This window comes from Rhea pennata, chromosome 1, assembly GCF_028389875.1.
Source record: "Rhea pennata isolate bPtePen1 chromosome 1, bPtePen1.pri, whole genome shotgun sequence".
Taxonomy (NCBI): domain Eukaryota; kingdom Metazoa; phylum Chordata; class Aves; order Rheiformes; family Rheidae; genus Rhea; species Rhea pennata.
This window is the reverse complement of record NC_084663.1, coordinates 57,557,128-57,575,210: the sequence shown is the minus strand read 5'-3', so window position 1 is coordinate 57,575,210 and position 18,083 is coordinate 57,557,128. Positions and strand designations below refer to the sequence as shown.

General features: G+C 40.1%; 1 protein-coding gene across 1 annotated transcript in view; it reads right to left on the bottom strand.

The window, feature by feature from the left end:
* Positions 1–18,083, bottom strand: part of MYH9 (myosin heavy chain 9) — a 73,488-nt gene that overhangs the window by 31,749 nt on the left and 23,656 nt on the right. The window contains exons 4-6 of the mRNA XM_062588729.1: positions 6,927–6,954; positions 6,007–6,100; positions 463–555 (exon numbers count right to left, since the gene is read on the bottom strand). Of these exons, the coding sequence (XP_062444713.1) occupies positions 463–555; positions 6,007–6,100; positions 6,927–6,954 (215 nt within the window). The remainder of the gene's footprint in view (positions 1–462; positions 556–6,006; positions 6,101–6,926; positions 6,955–18,083) is intronic.

Here is an 18,083-nt window from a genome sequence, read left to right as displayed (position 1 = left end):
CACATGCCATATGGCTTAGACAGCAGACCCCCTCTCCTCTACCCTCTCTCCCCCACCCAAAATCTTATCTTCAGATATTTCCATTAAGTTCCAGTCCTGGCTCCCCCATCTGCCTGTCAGACACTGCCCATTGCTTACCAGAGCAAACAAAATAGGGATGACTATTTGCTCTACAGAATTTAAAGAAAAAAACATCGACTTTAATCAACTGAGAATAAATATTAGCATTGGCAATCCTGACATAGGTTCAGGCTCTTTCATACCAGACATTCACTCCAAACAGCAGCATTCTCTGGATAATTTGATGAATGATGTTTGCTTCCCAGATTCATCTGGGGGAAGCCACCCACAGACCACTGTCCTATCCCAAGACAACAATTAACTCAGAATAAGTCCACCCAACCTTCTTCCTCTCTCTTTGGAAGACTTAGTATACTAGCACCCAAGTTGGGTAATACTCACAAATCTTGAGGAGTTGTCATTCTTTACTGTCTTGGCATTTCCAAAGGCCTCCAGGATGGGATTAGCTTGCAGCAACTGTCTCTCTAGTTCTCCCTAGAGGGAAACCAGATATCAGTAAATTAGGTAACAATTTGCTGCATTAAGCTTGGATCAAACCAGTGCTGAAGATTCAGCTCACATTAGCTTGGTGTCTGTTGTAGAGAATCATAGAATGGTAAGGTTGGAAGGGACCTCTGGAGATCATCTAGTTCAACCTTCAGTGTAGCCCACACAGGGAGTGAACCCACGACCTCGGCGTTAGCAGCACCACGCTCTAACCAGCTGAGCTAAACCTGCCCCCAGCCACATTAAACCTTGTAAGATGCTCCCTCAGACCGTCAAATGAGTTTCCTTGGTAAAAGAGCATTCCATTTTGTTCTCTATATGTCTTATTCCTTTCCTCAACACAAAGGTCTCCACTTACGGTGCTGGCTTTCTGTTAACAAGCAGCACTTTGAAGCTACTTGGCCATAACATCCCAAAGACTTCCCAGGATCAAAGCAGAAGACCATTCATTCTATCCAAGATCATGCCCACATCCCAGAAGTGTCTTGCCATCCAGACAAGAGTAAGGGGAAAAAAAAACAAAAAAAAACAAAAAAGAACCCCAAAACTTAGTTTGCTATTGCAAGACAGCTCTGAATTTTGTTAGTAGTAGGCTCAAAAATCAGTTTGAAAAGCTCTAAAATAGAGTCTTCTTGAACTAGAACATCCTCCATAAAGCAAACAAAGAAAAAACCTCCTTTGTTAAGGAGGCATGTGCACAGTGCGCATGCGCGTGCGCACACACACACACACACAGAGGAAGAGAGAAGTTAGTGGCATCCCACAAATAGCATGATTGCTTGTGTTCTGCTGCCATACTCGTACGCTCCTCCCCTCAAGGAACGCAAAAGGCTGGAGCTGCAAGAAAATCACAACCTTTATCTCTGCCAAGTATAAGATCATTGGAGCATATACACCCTTCCCTGCAGGTTTTAGATATATCCTTGGTTTTTTTTTTTTTTTAATCACTTGTCCTATGTGCTAGAAGCACAGAGTTCCATATATTTCGAGATTACCTAAAAAACTTCTAGAGACAGAAAATGACAATTTAATGTTTCTCTTTTTAGCAATTATTTGTACGCACTCAAAACTTCCTGATGCATAACACATGGAAACTGAATTTCATTCTTGAGAACTGGAATTCATGAGCAAAACTTGCAAGGGTATTTCAAAAGTAAAAAGAATTTCCATTCATTCTCAAGGTGCATTATAAAACAGGTCAGTCCTTACACTACCTCTCTAAAAATGCATACTGGAGAAGGGGGTAGGGGAGAGCAGAGATACCAGAACTGAGCAAAGTTTTTTTTTTTTCCTACTTCCACAATCACTTTATGCTGGCAAAGTGCAGAGCCAAATATGACCCTCAGTCCCTGTAGAACTGTACATTCACAGAAAAGACAGCTGCTGCAAACACTTTCATTCACTGTCACATATACATAACAAGGGGTTTTAGCCCTAGAAAGGAAAACTGGAAGATTCGCTCTCTTACAACACTGCCACTATGAGGCTTTGTAAGGAGAAAACCGTGAAACTAGGTTTCAGCCCTTGAAATTGTGCGTCAGTCACATTTCCCCCTCCTATTCCGGCACGTGCAATGAAGTTGGAACACTTTTCTCACTCTCTTCTTCCTCTTCATCCTGCACTGAAGTCCTAGGCCTCTGTTTTTAACTGCAATCTGTTGCTATGGAAGTGAGTGATGTCACCAACTTAATATTTTAACCCAACTAAAGAAAAAGGAGGGAAGAGATCAAGAGAACATTTTTCTCTAAACAAAAGTCCGCTTTGACATTGAATCTATTTTAATTATTTGGCTAAAAATGAAGTGAGGGTTATGCTTAGCTACACAAGGATCAAAAGTTGATAGAAACATGTACACCACAGACTTTCTGGCCTTTTTTTTTTTTTTTTTAATAACTCAGGAAAAAAAGTGTCATTAACGACACGTAGGTGTTGATAAACTGTATTTTAGAAGTAATTAGGTCACTTCAACCAACAGGCATGGAGAATACCAGCTCAGAGAATACAGTGATATATGGCTGTGGGAAAGAAGAAAAGACTAAAGTTGGTCAAATCAGTTCTCATAATTTGCTTTTACTAGCATATCACAATGCTGAGGCAAGTTCTTAGCAGGTCACAGCAATGGCATGTAAGATTAAGTAGCTGGGATTACTGTGATGTATCCGTTCCTCACTTGTGTGCACTCTAATGCTGCCTTTGTTTAGATTTTAAAACATTTTTTTGGGGGGGGCCTTAAATATTGAAGGTCATCTTAATTGAAGGAATAGACTTTATTATTTTTATGTAATGAGCAATTTCACAATGCAAAAAAACCCAGTACAATGTAGAGCTGTCAGAAGCTTTCTAGAAATTCTCAGGTTCCTATCATTAATTGCAGGCCTTCGACCTGAACCCTGACACAGCAAATTTATACAATATTTGGCATGCAGTTTAAGTGTGTACAATATTTCTCATGCAAACTGAGGCAATAACACCCACTGAATCTGCTAGCCCCGAGTCAGGCAGTGTAGTCTCTAGAGTACAGTCTTTTCGCTCTGCTCCAAATTTACATCACCAGTTTAAAGCAAATAAAATCCTTGATACGAACTTATAGAATGAATTTCTTGAGTTTCAAACAAATATTTTTGGAATGATTTCTGTGCAAGAAGTGTTGCCAGCCATTTGTTTTTAAGAAAATATGAAGAAAGGCATCTAGAAATCAAAACTAGCTTTAACAGAATGCAATTTTATACATATATATATATATACACATATATATATACACACATATATATATATATATATAAAAGAAGAATTTGGTTCCTCTATATTTTTTAAAAAATATTAAGGATTTGCTTTTGTACTCTTTTCAATCATGTGAGATTGAAGTAACAGGATCCCAACAACACTGGGTTGGAGGAGGAAAGGAGAAGAGGCTATCAATAATCTAACCCTCATCGCAAGGATTTAGGCATCAGCAGCTATTATCCATGAATTTCTGATTAGCTGAGAAGTTTCTCATCTTGAAAAGACCATTATGTGATTTAACAAGTCTGTGTAGAGGCAGAGACTAAGAATGGGAAAACATCAATCCTGCTTCTATAAATAAAATTTGATTAAATGAAAAAGTGGTTATATAATCAGATTCAGTAGGCTCTAAAAGCAGCCGTAATGTGCTTAGTATTCACACCATGCATCTAGAAGCTATTTAGCTGAACGTATACACTAATGCACTGGCATCAGTGGAAGCTGCCACCAACTCCAAAACAGAACTACAGCTGAAGAATGTTGTATAATCCTGACTTCACTTGAATACTTGGGAAAACAGGAGCTAACATTTAAAACTTCTACCAGAAAAGTTTCTTGACTATCTTCTAGTAAGTGAAACATCAGTACTTTGTATACTGTCATTGGTTTTAAGTTCCATGCCTAATCTTGCTCCTCAGTGCCAGCAGAGGAGTTTTTGTCCTGAAGCATAGAGACTTGGCACTACCACACTCTATCCTAAAGAGTAAGTCTGCAGGTATCAGAGTTCTGAGAGTAAATAAAATAGATAGATAAAATGTTTTGGTCTTCATAAGCTCATAATCTGACTCCAAGCCTAAGGTTTGTACGGAACTGTTGCCTAAAGTACTCATTACAAATTAACATTTAATAACACCAGTTCAGCTCCTCTCTGATAAGGCCAGTAGCTACTGTTTAGTCACAAAAGTAGAGCAAAAAGTTAGTTGCAAGACTTCTCAGAAGATCCTTGGCAGGGGGGGGGGAATCAAATTTAGGCAAACCACACAACAAATCCAACATAGGACTGTTTTGTTCTTCTAAGTAGATCTTTGTCCTGCCTAGGTGGTTGACATTTTCCTCAGGGATAAGTACGGGAAGAATGCTTAACTCAAACTCATGATTCTATTTTCCACATTAAAAAAAAAAAAAAAAAAAAAAAAAAGAAGGGGGGGGAAGAGAAGGAAAATGTTTCTAAATACAGCTACTGACAGCCATGGAAAAAGTTTTCATATGTCTGAAAGTTTGGCACATAAAAAGTCGTTTTTTTGGTTGGATTCCAGAAGCCACTTAATACAAAGTGTACACAAGCACACATAGCACTTGTGTGCAGAGATGCTTTCTTATTCATAAACTCTACATATGTAACACCTGCTTACACATTAACTTACTACGAGAAATTTTTTATAGAGAGATACAGTGGATGCACTTGGCATCTGGCTTTCATTACATAGCTTGGCACTGCACATTTCCCATGTGTTCAGCTTTGGCTAACACACTCACAGTCCTAGAACATCCCATCTGCAGGACAGCTTCCTCCTGACCTTTCTCAGCAACCTGCACCCACATCTAACTTTTGGAAATAGAAAGCTGAATATCTAACTAAATTTGTCTCACTAGAAACATCACACATACTAGACATTCAGAGTTCTAGGAAAGCCTGGTCCAGTCCTATTGCCGTGGCAGAATACTTCTTTCCAAACAATATACCTGGGAAAGCCCTGCAAGAAAAGCCTTAAATGCAAACTAGTATTGAGCACAGAAGACAAGTATTCTTGATGTTATTTTAGTCTCCAATTGAATATCCTGACAAAAAGATTACTGTGCACCACACACACAAAAAAAAAAAAAAAAAAAAAAAAAAAATTGTGAATCGTCTATGGGATTGTTCTAGCTGCAGAAAGTGATATTGGTGTGGAGTGAAAAGCTGCTCAAAAAAAAAAAAATCACACAATGGGACAGAAAACGCATTCCTGGTGCAGAACGTGCAGTAAACGTGCAGCTCACCTACGAGGATACAACTGACGAATTCAGCAATAGTCCATCAGGGTAGAGGGAGGGGAAAAAAATATAAGTGAGACATCTTCAAAATCCTCCCATCACCACCACCACCCTCCTTTCATGTGCTGCAATGCTTGGCTGCTCTCCACCCTTTTATGTTTTCCTACAGTTTTAGAGTTTTCAGCTGACATCTACTAGCCTATCACCGTATTCTCCACTTTTGAAAAAGCATATAATAGCCAGCCCTAAATTTACTGAAGAAAAGATACAACTCCTTCTGGGAAGGATTAAACTGCCTTGACTGTTTAAAAGCGGTATGTCTGTGTAAGAAGATCAGATCGAGTGGCGCTTCATTCATAGTGTTCCTAAACACACTTGCTCATGAATCCAAGATGTTATAGATAAGTTTATCCCCACTGTAGCTCCACTGAACTTAAAGGAGTTATAACCTAGAGCAGTATTCCTTGGCTCACATTTTATGGCAAACTTGTATGATTTCATAGTTAACTGTTCTCTCCATTTTATAATTTCATAGTTTACTGTGCTCTTCAGTCCTCAATAGACATTTATATCTAGGCTTTTATTCAGTAAAATGTCTTTTAGCAAAGTCAACCAGTAGAAATTATATTGTGGAAAGCCAGCACAGTACTACAGCACCACAAAGATGAAGTTGGCCCTTACCTGGTCTTTTTTAGACTTGTGCGAAGAAGCAACATGAGCCAGATACTGAATAACCTTCTTGGTGTTCTCTGTCTTACCAGCTCCTGATTCACCTCTGTAAAGAAAGTTTGTGATTCATTCACAAAAAAGACAACAGGTAATATATTCATATTTCTAACCTCTAAATGGCTATAGAGCTTTTTAACTGCATTCTGACTACCATGACACCTCTGTCAAAACCAGCTGAATCATACTAGTGAGCGGTAGCAATACAGCTAGGACTGCAGGCTAGCCTACAGCCAGCTTCTCACAGCGTATGAATTGCATGTGCGTATATAAAAGAGGGAATGGAATAAAGAACTACAGTTTCCAGTCACATGGATGGTTTCCAAGTGGCTGAGAAATAATCTGGAGGCTGCTGTAGAGTTAGGGGCTCAAAGGTAACAAAGTGAATCTTTCAGAAGGAAGCCTCCTGAGTCTAAAGAGAAACACTCTAAATCCTTGAGTAGAACTCACTTAGGCTTTTGGAGTCAACCAATTTCCCCATGTCTAGAAGAGAAACTGCTGTGTCAAGTAAGACTATTTGTTTGTTGCTATATCAGCCTCATCAGTATGAATGTACTTAAACACAGCAGCTGTATCAAATCTTAAGGATTCTCCATGTCATTTCCAATAACAAAACAGTATTTCCCTAGAAGTTTGAGCACAGGAGCTATTTCAAAATTGCCTTTCTTCCTGAAGTGCTTAAGAAAATTATTCTGCTGAAAGGATTAAATGTATTTTGGAGGAGCTTAAAAAGTCAAATACTTGTATGTGTGCTGGGGTGGGGTTCAGTAAGCCTAGGTAATGTTGGAGGGTCTAAGTAGTAAAAAAAGCCCTCCAAGCAAAATTTTTAATATAGAAGTTGATACCAAGACAAGCTGACAATTATAACTACTCACGTGCAAAGGATGGACTGATCCTCTCGATCTAGAATAAATAAAAATAAAGAATTAATTCTAAAACTGTAGTCAGATCAAGACTACTTCAAGTTTAAATTTCTATGATGGAAGCATATCAACACCGAAGACACAAACAGGAACTAGCAAACGCCAACAAGCATATCCTCAGAAATATGGCCATGCAACCCCTCTTCCGGCCACAGAAGTCAATCTCTCACCATCTGCTAATTGAAGAATAATGGCACCAACATAAAAACAACCATGGTTTGCATCACAGTTGTAGTACAAACAATACAGAACTCCTCTCCACTCCTGACTGTTTCTTTATCACAGGGCTATAGTTCAATGTAAATCTGCTTGTCCTTCACTCTTCTAGGTCCATATTGACACAGCAGAGTAGGGAAAGTGGATACAGAAGAGAGTGGTAGTAGACAAGGCAAAATACTCCCAAACTCTGAAAACCCCACATCAGAGTTTTTCACCTCCAAAAGGAGGACTAGAAGCCCAGTGAGAAATTTTTGTTCCTGATCTTATACAGAATGGAGCTGAAAACTACAATGCTGAGCAGCAGCTTAAATCCTATGCAGCCAACTGATTCATGGCACCATGCTCTACTGTATTAACTGAGCAGCTGGTAACAGCTTAAATCTTTTCTTTCAAGCTGATACACCACAAAAGTCAGAAACAGAACGTCTGTAGTGGATGTTAAGTAGTAGATGTACCAACTCATGGATTCAACTCCCAGCTGTGGATGATGACATTTTTCCAGTTACAGAACTTACTGCTCTCAATCTACCCATCACCATCTTCTCCAACATCTTTAATCTCCCTTGAGCTTTCATCTACGATTCCACTTCCTCATACACAATCTTTGACTTGTCTTTCCACCATGTCTTCATTCCACTGCTCCTCCATCACTTTTGTGCCCACACATTCCTTCTGCCTTGGTTTCAGTGTTCATCTCTCCTTCCCTCCTGTTCTTCCCCTGCTACTCCAGGTCACAACACACTGCTTCCTTATGTCACCAGGAACCAGCTAGTACTGAGCAGACTGGAGAACATCCGTGCTTATTACCATAGCAGCTCTGACAGTTTGTAGTAGTAGTGGTTACAAGGGAAGTGAGACCTGTTCAGACACAAAACAGACTTGGGCACTGCAGAAGTTACTCACACAGTCTTGCACCACACAAGGGCTGTGGGGACAACTGTAAAACAGACTGAACCTTCAGACTAAAGATCTCCATTACTTTGGGAGGGATTTTTTGTTTGTTCGTTTTCTTTAAACAAAATGTTCTTAACTTGCTGTCACAGAGATTAAGACCTGAGGACATGCATCATCCAGTCTGAGAACCTGAATATCATTGCAGTTAGATTTCATAGAGTTACTGCCATTCTTTCCTCTTTCCACATTGAGCTTGTATTAGACTAAAGTTTAATCTCTAAAAAGAAAGCAAGGCTCAAACATCCCTAAGAGCAGCAAATTCACTGAATTCCTCCAAATAATTTATTTCAGCTATGACTAATTTTCAGGAATATGTTTCTGAATGTGATTGTCCCCATATTTTTAGTTAATGGTTCTTCCTATTCCATTCTCCAGTAGCTTAAGAGTACCCAAGTGCATTCAGTGTCCTGTCACCAAAGAACCACTTAGAGTGACAACTGAGTCACCATTCAAGCTTCTTTGTGCAAGATAAAGAGATTGAGCTCTAATGTAAAGGGCTTTATAGTCAGAGAGAGTTCAAGTATTTGAAACTTTCTACATCCTTAAACACTGCCAACACAAATAAATTTAGTATTTTGGCCCTAATCTTACAAATTCAACATCACCAACAAAATCTATCAACTCCACTTGACAGAAATATATTTGGCCTTTGAATGCATTTTCATGGAACAGGAAGAGCAAAAAAAAAAAAAAAAAAAAACTAGACTCTGAGATGGAAGACCCAGTAAGACTATAGGCCAATAAACCTCAACTCCATACGTGGAAAGGTGAGGGAACAGCTCATTCTGGATGTCATCTCTAGGTATATGGAGATAAAGAAGGTGATCAGGTGAATTCACCAAGGGGAAATCATGCTTCACCAATCTGATAGCCTTCTGTGATGGAAGGTTAGATGAGTGGACAGTGAGGTGGATTGAGAACTGGCTGAAAGGCAGAGCACAGAGGGTCGTCATCTGTGGCACAGAGTCCAGTTGGAGGCCTGTGGCTAGTGGCATCCCCCAGGGCTCAGTACTGGGTCCCATCCTGTTCAACTTCTTCATCAGTGACCTGGATGAGGGGACAGAGTGCCTCCTCAGCAAGTTTGCTGATGATACCAAGCTGGGAGGAGTGGCTGACACACCAGAGGGCTGCGCTGCCATTCAGAGAGACCTCAACAGGCTGGACAGCTGCGCAGAGAGAAATCTCATGAGGTTCAACAAGGGCAAGTGCAGGGTCCTGCACCTAGGGAGAAATAACCCTAGGCACCAGTACAAGCTGGGGGCTGACCTTCTGGAAAACAGCTCTGCAGAGAAAGACCTGGGAGTGTTGGTGGATGACAAGTTGTCCATGAGCCAGCAATGTGCCCTTGTGGCCAAGAAAGCCAATGGTATCCTGAGGTGCATTAGGAAGAGTGCTGCCAGCAGGTGGAGGGAGGTGATCCTGCCCCTCTACTCAGCCCTGGGGAGGCCTCATCTCGAGTACTGTGTCCAGTTCTGGGCTCCCCACTACAAGAGAGACATGGAGCTACTGCAGAGAGTCCAGCGTAGGGCTAGAAAGATGATCAGAGGGCTGGAGCATCTGCCCTATGAGGAACGGCTGCGAGAGCTGGGCCTCTTCAGCCCGGAGAAGAGAAGACTGAGGGGGGATCTTATCAATCAACAGGGCCAAACTCTTTTCAGTTGTCCCCTGTGACAGGACAAGAGGCAACGGGCAGAAACCGAACCACAAGAAGTTCCGCCTGAATGTGAGGGGGAATTTCTTCACTGTGAGAGTGATGGAGCACTGGAACAGGTTGCTCAGAGAGGTTGTGGAGCCTCCTTCTCTGGAGAGATTCAAGGCCCGCCTAGATGTAATCCTGTCTAACATGCACTAGGTGACCCTGCTGAGCAGGTGGGTTGGACTAGATGATCTTCAGAAGTCCCTTCCAAGCTTACTGATTCTATGATTCTACCTTTTCTTAAATTTTTGATCAAGTTCCCACATTACAGATAGGTAACCCCTGTGCTACAGCTTCTTAACTAGAAACCATTTGTATGTGAACGAGCACATAAAATTTAGAGGAAAATAAGTTGCTTTGTCCCCATTGATACCACTTACAGAAAGAGCAGATCTAATAATCAGCCCTAAGACAGGAAGAAAGTATGTCAAAAAAAAAAAATGTCCCTCAAAAGGTTTTGGGATAGCAAGCTCTAAGCATTTAGCACTAGGTCCTGCACCTTTACTAGCACTGTATATTTGTTTTTTCAAGTGCTGAATTATATTATATTAAATATATTCATTTTATATTTAATGATATTTAATTTTTAATATTATATGTAATAATTATACTATTATATCATGCCTTTAAGAAATGCACCTCTTTTGCTGAGGGACAGGCAAAGAATGGATGTTAGCTGACTCCGAAGGCCCCACCCGTTCAAGGTTCCCAGTGGGTCAATGGCTCAGCAGGCACACGCCAGCCTTCTGCGTAACTGGGCTCTGAGGGTGGATCAGGGAAATAACTAATGACTCATTTACAGACTGCCTCCGGAAACATATTCTTCAGTAGTGGTGACACCTGGATGCAATTCTCGATCACGAAACAGCTCTATGAAGGGAAAAGATTTTGTCTCCGAACAACATCTGATTTTCGAAAGCCTAACCGTGAACAACAAGCAGCTCACTTGTCCTAGAAAAGGTTGCCCTCCCATTCAAGTACTAGAGAGGTTCATCTAAGAAATCTTTTTGAGAAAAAACAATAGCCGAAAGGATGCTACTCCTGCTAACTCCTTGTAATCAATTTTGGCATCTGAACTATGACTGAGGCTCCCATACAAACAATAGAGCCCTAGGTACTTAAATCATATAGTCTAAATAACATATGCCTTCCCCTTTCCTCTCCTCCAAGAGGGCATCCTTATTTCAGCAAAAACACTGGCAAGGAGCCAGATAAACCAGCTGCCCAACAAAAAGAAAACGATCAAGATCAAGATGAGCTAATACTCAGAAGCACTTTGACATTAAATACTTCTTGTTCATGACACATTTTTTCATACTTGGTTGAAAAGCTCTTTAGAGGCTCTTCCAAAAGGAAGAGGGTAACAATACCAATGTGTAGCTATTCAAGGAAGTCAAAGTACCAAGTACATGTCCTTTCCACACCTTAGTAAAGAGTGGGGCATTGTAACTGATGTTCAGGACGAAAAGGCATAAACTGTGTTCAAAACCCTCTTGGTACTATGTTTTCCTTCCCAGCAAACTTTCCTGGTGGCTTGCTGAAAGTGAGTTAGTCACCTCTGCTTTAAGCCAGCAAGAACATACCTGCGAGTGCAGGCAAGTCACCGGCAGTGTGCAGACACTGCCATAAAAGGCAACATTCCTGTTTGCAATCTGGGGGAAAATTCTTTCCCAGGACTGCAAAGCAGCAGTCATTGGGATAGCTGGAATTCTTCTAATTGTGTACGAACAGACAACTCAAATAATGTGTTGAGCAACAGGAAATTGGAGCCTACCAAACAGCCAAAGACCTAGCAACTACAAAAGCATAACTTTTAGACACAGTTCCAGCTAAGAATTAGTCTAAATACCAATATTCATTCTCCATACATTTCTGACTTGTGCCATCATGATTCAGAATTCAATTGCCCAGAAAAGAGGCACTCTATCCCCCCTCCGTGTTTTTTTTTTTTTTTTTTTTTTTTCCTTCCCTCCCTCTTAAAGGATCATTCAGCACAGGAGCACTGGACAACTTCAGTCTGCACTTGCCTTTATATGTATTATTGTGCAAGCAACCTACTCAGCAAAACAGAATGTGCTCGATACCATAAACTCGGTTGCTTACAATAACACTATCAAGAAATTCCCAATTAAAAGAAATCTGTATCTGCTTATCTAAAAAAAAAAAAAAAAAAGGCACTTATTAAAAACAATCTAGAAGAGCAACTCAAGAGTTAATTATAGCAACATTTCTATATTTCAGACCAGCTGGCAAGGCAGGTTTTTTTTATCCAGGCTCTTCTTCAGCTCTCATCACCACAGTATTCAAGTGATCATAGAAGCAGCAGCCTCAAGTATCCAAAAAATTCAGGATGTGATACATCATTCAAAATTCAAGCTATACAGCAGTATGGCGTCACTAGACCACTAGATTAACTGTTGACTACATTAAAAAAGCTCCTCAACTCATTCTTGGCTTTCTGCAGTCCAAAAACATAAAACTCATTCTAGACTGTGTCTAGAAACTCTCAGCATTTATTAAAAACTTAATTAAACCACAATTTGTTTTGATGAGATAGACATCTTGTTTATTAAGAAAATCTCAGTCAAATATTCCACTGCAAAATAACAGATCTGAATGAATTCTGGAACTGCTCTGGTCAAATCTGTTGGTACAACTGATAAATGAATAGAGTCCCAAACTCCCAAATTTGTTCTTAGATGTTTTGAGATTGAAGCAAAAAAGGTTGGTAAGCTAGTACAGAACGTGCAATTTACACTATGCATCTCAGTTACCGAACATCCTAACAGACCTTTATCACCCACTTCCTCTGCATGAGTGCCTCCAGTTTCAAGCCTGTTCATCTCCATAAAAGGAGAAGTAATATAGCCTTCACACAGTGGTGACATCATCTCTCCAGCTAAAAGGAAGTGTAGCTGAAAGGCAGAGGCTTGGCTTGCAATCCTCTGCCTATAGCTGACTCATTAAGGCTAAAAGCTAACCATAGCTAGATGGTACCACCCACCTCCTAACCACTGAGTGTAATGTCTGGCAGAACAGAGAAGCCTGGCCCTCTAGGTTTCCGTTACTAAATGCTTCTCTAGCATTACTACGACTGCTTGTAGCCCAGCTTCAGCAACTGGCTGGTTGACCAATTTTGAGCATTGACCTAAATCAAGAATTAGCCTTCAATGCATGCAAATGCTTCAACCATGCGGTAGCTTCAGATCTTCACTCCTTCCATAAACATCTCTTCTCACCTCAACATAATCTTACAATCAGAATCCTTTCCTCAGCGCTCTAACACTTGAGGAGCCCCAGGCACTTGACACTACTTGTGCTACTCAGAACAATCCCACTGGAAGAAATTCTAATCAAATATACCCATAATGGTGCTTTAACCTACATGCTGGTTTGAGTAGGATCAAAACCATTCCAGTGAAACACCAGAACAGAGCCTGAGAGCCTGCTCTTGCATTATGATTCAAGGAACTGCATTAGAGAGAGGTTTCAAAATGCTAATAGCCTGTCATCCCCCCCCCCCAAAAAAAAAGGATAAATGTAGCATGTTCAAGACAGCTTTCACAACAATAAAACTTCGAGAAGTAAAAAAAAAAAAAAAAAAAAAAAAAAAAAAAAAAAAAAAAAGAGAGAGAGAGAAAGTCACTTAAGAACTCTACAGTGCCAAGATTCAGTTTTGCATTTTCTGAAGCTTAACGACAGTCAAAGGACAAAATTAAATTTCATTGAAAAAAAATTAAATATATCCTACTGGGCCAAATGCAAATATTTATTTCCTCAGGCCATTTTTGGACTAGAGGCCATACCCACTTCTTTATCATTCCGTAACTGAATCTGAAGATAGCAAAACAGGAAAACAAGTTAGCCTGCAATTTTAGGTTACACGAACGTTTATGAAATTCTGACAGGGAAGAAAAACTGGTATACAGCCTGCAAATGCTCAGGCAGCTCATGATCCTAAAACAGCATACAGCAGAGAGACTGACAGCAAGGGCAAAACTATTACATAAGTGACTGCCAGAAGAACCCTGCTCTGGTTTAGAGGAATGAAGCAAAAAAGGGTGTGGTAAGTAGCAAAAGACAAGCAGGCAATGGACTTTTTTTTTTTTTTTTTTTAAGCTCCTTCTTCCATTGAAAACCACATTAAGACACAGATTTTCACAGTTGCATTTAGAAAACTTGAATTATTCAAGGCATGTAAAACATCTCTTAAATCAAAAACTACGTGCTTCTTTTCATGTTATTTGTGTGCAAACACCATTAAACAATCATCTTCCCTAATTAGTATCAAAACTTACCACTGCCCTTTGCATTAGAAATTTGGACAAATCTTGGAAATAAACTAGTGAAATCAGATCATTTTCCATTGACTTTTGACTTTTACATGCAACTTGAAAGAGATATTTGTGCCCCTACAGATCTTAACAGCTCTGCCAATCAGATGTCCCTAACTGGTAAGCACACACAGTGTATAAGGCAGAAAATAAATATTTATTCAGGGACAGTGTAATGTACAGTGCAGCACAGTAGAGCAGTGCTAAGCAGCAAGCTGTGAATTTAGAACTGAGACCATAAAGTTAAAACAGAAGTGTTTTACTGACTTGGAAACTTAAGAAATATGTAAACACCTGACAAATACAAATAAAATACTTCAAGGTCAAGTTCTATAGCAAGACAGCCGGGGACTGTTTCTTGTGAAAATGACAACCGAGTCTGATGCGCACATGAAGATGTTATGTAAGTAAGCGATTCATCTTACAGTACCTAGCAGTTTCTTTCTTTAAGGTAATAAAGGTCATGACTTTTACGAGAAGCTGCTGTACTTCAGCAGTTTGCCTTTTAAGCACCTAAGCCAGAGACTGACCAACTCCTAAGTGAGTATCAGCAAGGTGCTGGCTGCATAGGCTCCTCTGCAGACTAATCCAGCAAAGGCAAGGTATGTTTAATCACTATATAATGATTTTAAGAGTTTTGCTCAGTGAACTATTAGAAACCCTACACTTGATATGTGGAGAAACTGGACTAGGAGGGAGATGGAGTACATTCGTTAGAAATGTGCTGTCTATTCCCTCTCTTACCTGTCTTCTTGTTCAGTAGACTGAGCAGAAACAGAAAGGAAGCAGGCAGAGAACATATTCAAAGGAAGACCTTTCAAGAAAGCATTCCAATATAATCATACTGTTCCAAGTTATTACAGAAGTTTCACATGGAAACTGGCATTAAAATGGCTATCATGCTCCAGACACCAATGAAATTTATAGCTTATTCATGTAAGGAATTTTCTCTGTCAAATACTGATATTTTGAACAGATGAACAGAAATAACTGTACAGCCTGAACAAGTGCTCTTTGATAGTTTTGAAATATGTTTTTCTAAACAGATCATAAATTGAAGCAGGACTTTATCCTTCCAGTGCACATCTGCTGCATTAGAATAATGATTTGTTTGCTTGAGATACCACTCCACTTGCAGCCACTAAGCTTCAACTTTTCAGCGACAGAAAGTAATTCTTCTGAAAGCAATCAGATCTGAGGTTTCTGGCATCCAGGTTACTCAGGGAACAGAAACATTAAGACAAATGGTTGTTTTCTTTTTTTTAAAAAAAAGAAAAAAGGTCAGAGTTCTGCTCTCAAAACACAATACTACTTTGCTGTGTGATCCTTCAAGATACTTCTATCTCATTTCTGGGTTCCAGTGTCTTTGGTTTTTGTTTTAGTGGGCTGGGAAAAGGTAGGAAGAAAAAAACAAAACACACGAAAATATCACTTTGAATACATTTTCCATCATTTCATTGCTTCATGAAGATCAATGAAAAGCAATATAATCTCTACTGAATCTATAAATGCCAAAAGGCACTTTTTGAATGGAGAACTCAGGGCAGATATACAAGACAGGATCAAGGTCACCCATGACACACCTGTGTGGGCACCTGAAAAGGGTTAAGTATTTTCTGGGTTTGTAGAAGTTGAAATAAAACTCTCATCTTTCTCTCTTTTCCTGTCTCCCCTCCCTTCGAATGTACTGCTTATCAGGCTACCATAAATTGACTAAAAACTAAACAAAAAAAAAATCAGAGTCCTAAACAATTAACCTTCAAGCTTTTTCACTCCGTCAGCTTAATAGATAACTACACCCCATGCTGGCAGAAGTCAGAGTCACCAGCTTCTTATCCTTCACACCATGAAGGATTCCCTGTCTTCTGGGCTCTGAAAGGAGCCTAGGGCACAACAGTCTAATCCTAAATACCTCCGGCTCATGTGGAGCACTGGACCCTTTCATCTTCTATTCTCAGTACAGATTCCTGCCATACCACTGGCTGCATCAATCCTCCCCCACAGCTAAGTAAAACTGAGAAAGCAGAATAGGAATGTTGCTTTCCATTGCCCTAGAGGCTAGCCAGGACCAGAGACATTGCAACAGCTTATCCACCTTCACCCCTGTAGCAGACAATGGAATGCTACTGTTACCCTTTGCTTAAGGTTATTTGCTGCCTTAATTCGATCTGTGTGCTAACACATACATAAAAATATGAAGCAACACACATTTGAAAAGCCTAACAAACCTAGTTAGGCAGACCACAGCAAGTTACTTCAAAAGCTAACTGGGAATGATTCTCATGTCCAAGCATTCCAAGGAGTCAGCAACTAGGTACCTCAGATCAGGCAGAGAAGAGCTGGGGCAAACCTCTGGATAGCTAATGCTGATAAGAATACTGTATAGCTAGAGTTGTTCTGGCAAAGGTGCAAAGGCTTAGAGAATCAGCTAGAAGCAGATCTACAGCCAATCCTTTTTATTCCTCACTTGCTACTGCTTCCCTTACAGCTGGAAAAGTAAACACTCCAACAGAGCTCGGAGACTTCCCAGTGCTAGGAAAACAGAGGTAGGGCAGCCAGTCTTTTAGCTTTGTACACCAAAACAATTCATGTTTGAGATTTCAGTTTAAGACATCACTCAAGCAGGGTACGCCGGAGACACCTTCTCTTTTGAAAGAGAAGTGAAATACTCACTTAGCTCTAAACCGCTATAAGACCAAGGAAGTTACCTGTCCCTTGTCAACTGCAGAATTACAACTGTCTGGATATTCCCTGCTGCATACTGATAGATCTGGCAGGGATATAGGACATGCTGCTGTACATGGTGTTCCAGTTTGACTGTTAACTGTAAAGGGAAGAGGACTTTTTCAGTCTCATTACAGAAATGCCACAGAAATTGTTTCCAACGCTACAAAGAAGAGATTTCCTTCTAAGGAACAGTAACTTTGCTAGGGTTAATTCAGTAGTTTGTTAAAGGAAAACACATGTTGGTACTTCAACTGACAAGGGGTGGGCACGAGAGAGAGAAGGAAGTAATACAGGAAGTAAAATAGTGATAAGAGGTTTAGAGGCAATCCTGCTGCCATGTATTATACAGAAGATGCATCTGTTCTCATCACACAAGACAAGCAAGCACTAAATCCAGTCTTTGAAAGAAGAGTCTTCTCTTCTTCTACAGAGTCAGGTCCACTTTTTTTCCTCTCTGGATACAGCCTTCCTTTCAGAGCAACACACCAGTAGTACATCTGTATTTTCTCAATAGCTGTCACATCTTCAGCAAATTTCTACCAGCATCCTGCCACCAGTCCTCTGCAATGCATCTTTATGGCTCACTCCTCCTCACCTATTGCTTTTTTCAATATAGCTTATTTATCCCTCACATCAGCTCTCCCACATGCTCTACTCCGCATGGTACTGTATTCAGCAACCCTTTTTGGCATTCTCCATCTGTAAGACTTGTTTAAAATCACCAGTTTGGGCAAGTAGAAGTTTTTCTTGCTCTCTTTCCATTCTGGGCAACTGTATTGTTATAGTCTTTCTGTGTTTGGAAGTGCAAGCAGTGGAGAGGACAGGAAAAACAGAAGTCTTTAAAACTTAGTCTAATTGGAATTTTAAAACATGATTTTATTACTTCTGGCTTCTGTTCAAAAAGATGAGGCTAAAGACAAGACATAGACAGACACCTTAATCATCATTAGTTGTCATCAGAAAATGAAGGAGCAGTCAACCCCATACACACTGTGCCAAATCAAACTGTCCACTGTATACTTTCAACACGTAAACACTATAGAGCATTCCCTTTCACATAGCTGTGATACAAAGAGGAAGAAAGCTCAAAATACCCCAGTCCCTAAACACTGGCCAGGCATCCCAAACACAAGCTTTGACTCTCTGAAAGACTGTTCTTTTCTCAGAAGGAGGGATACG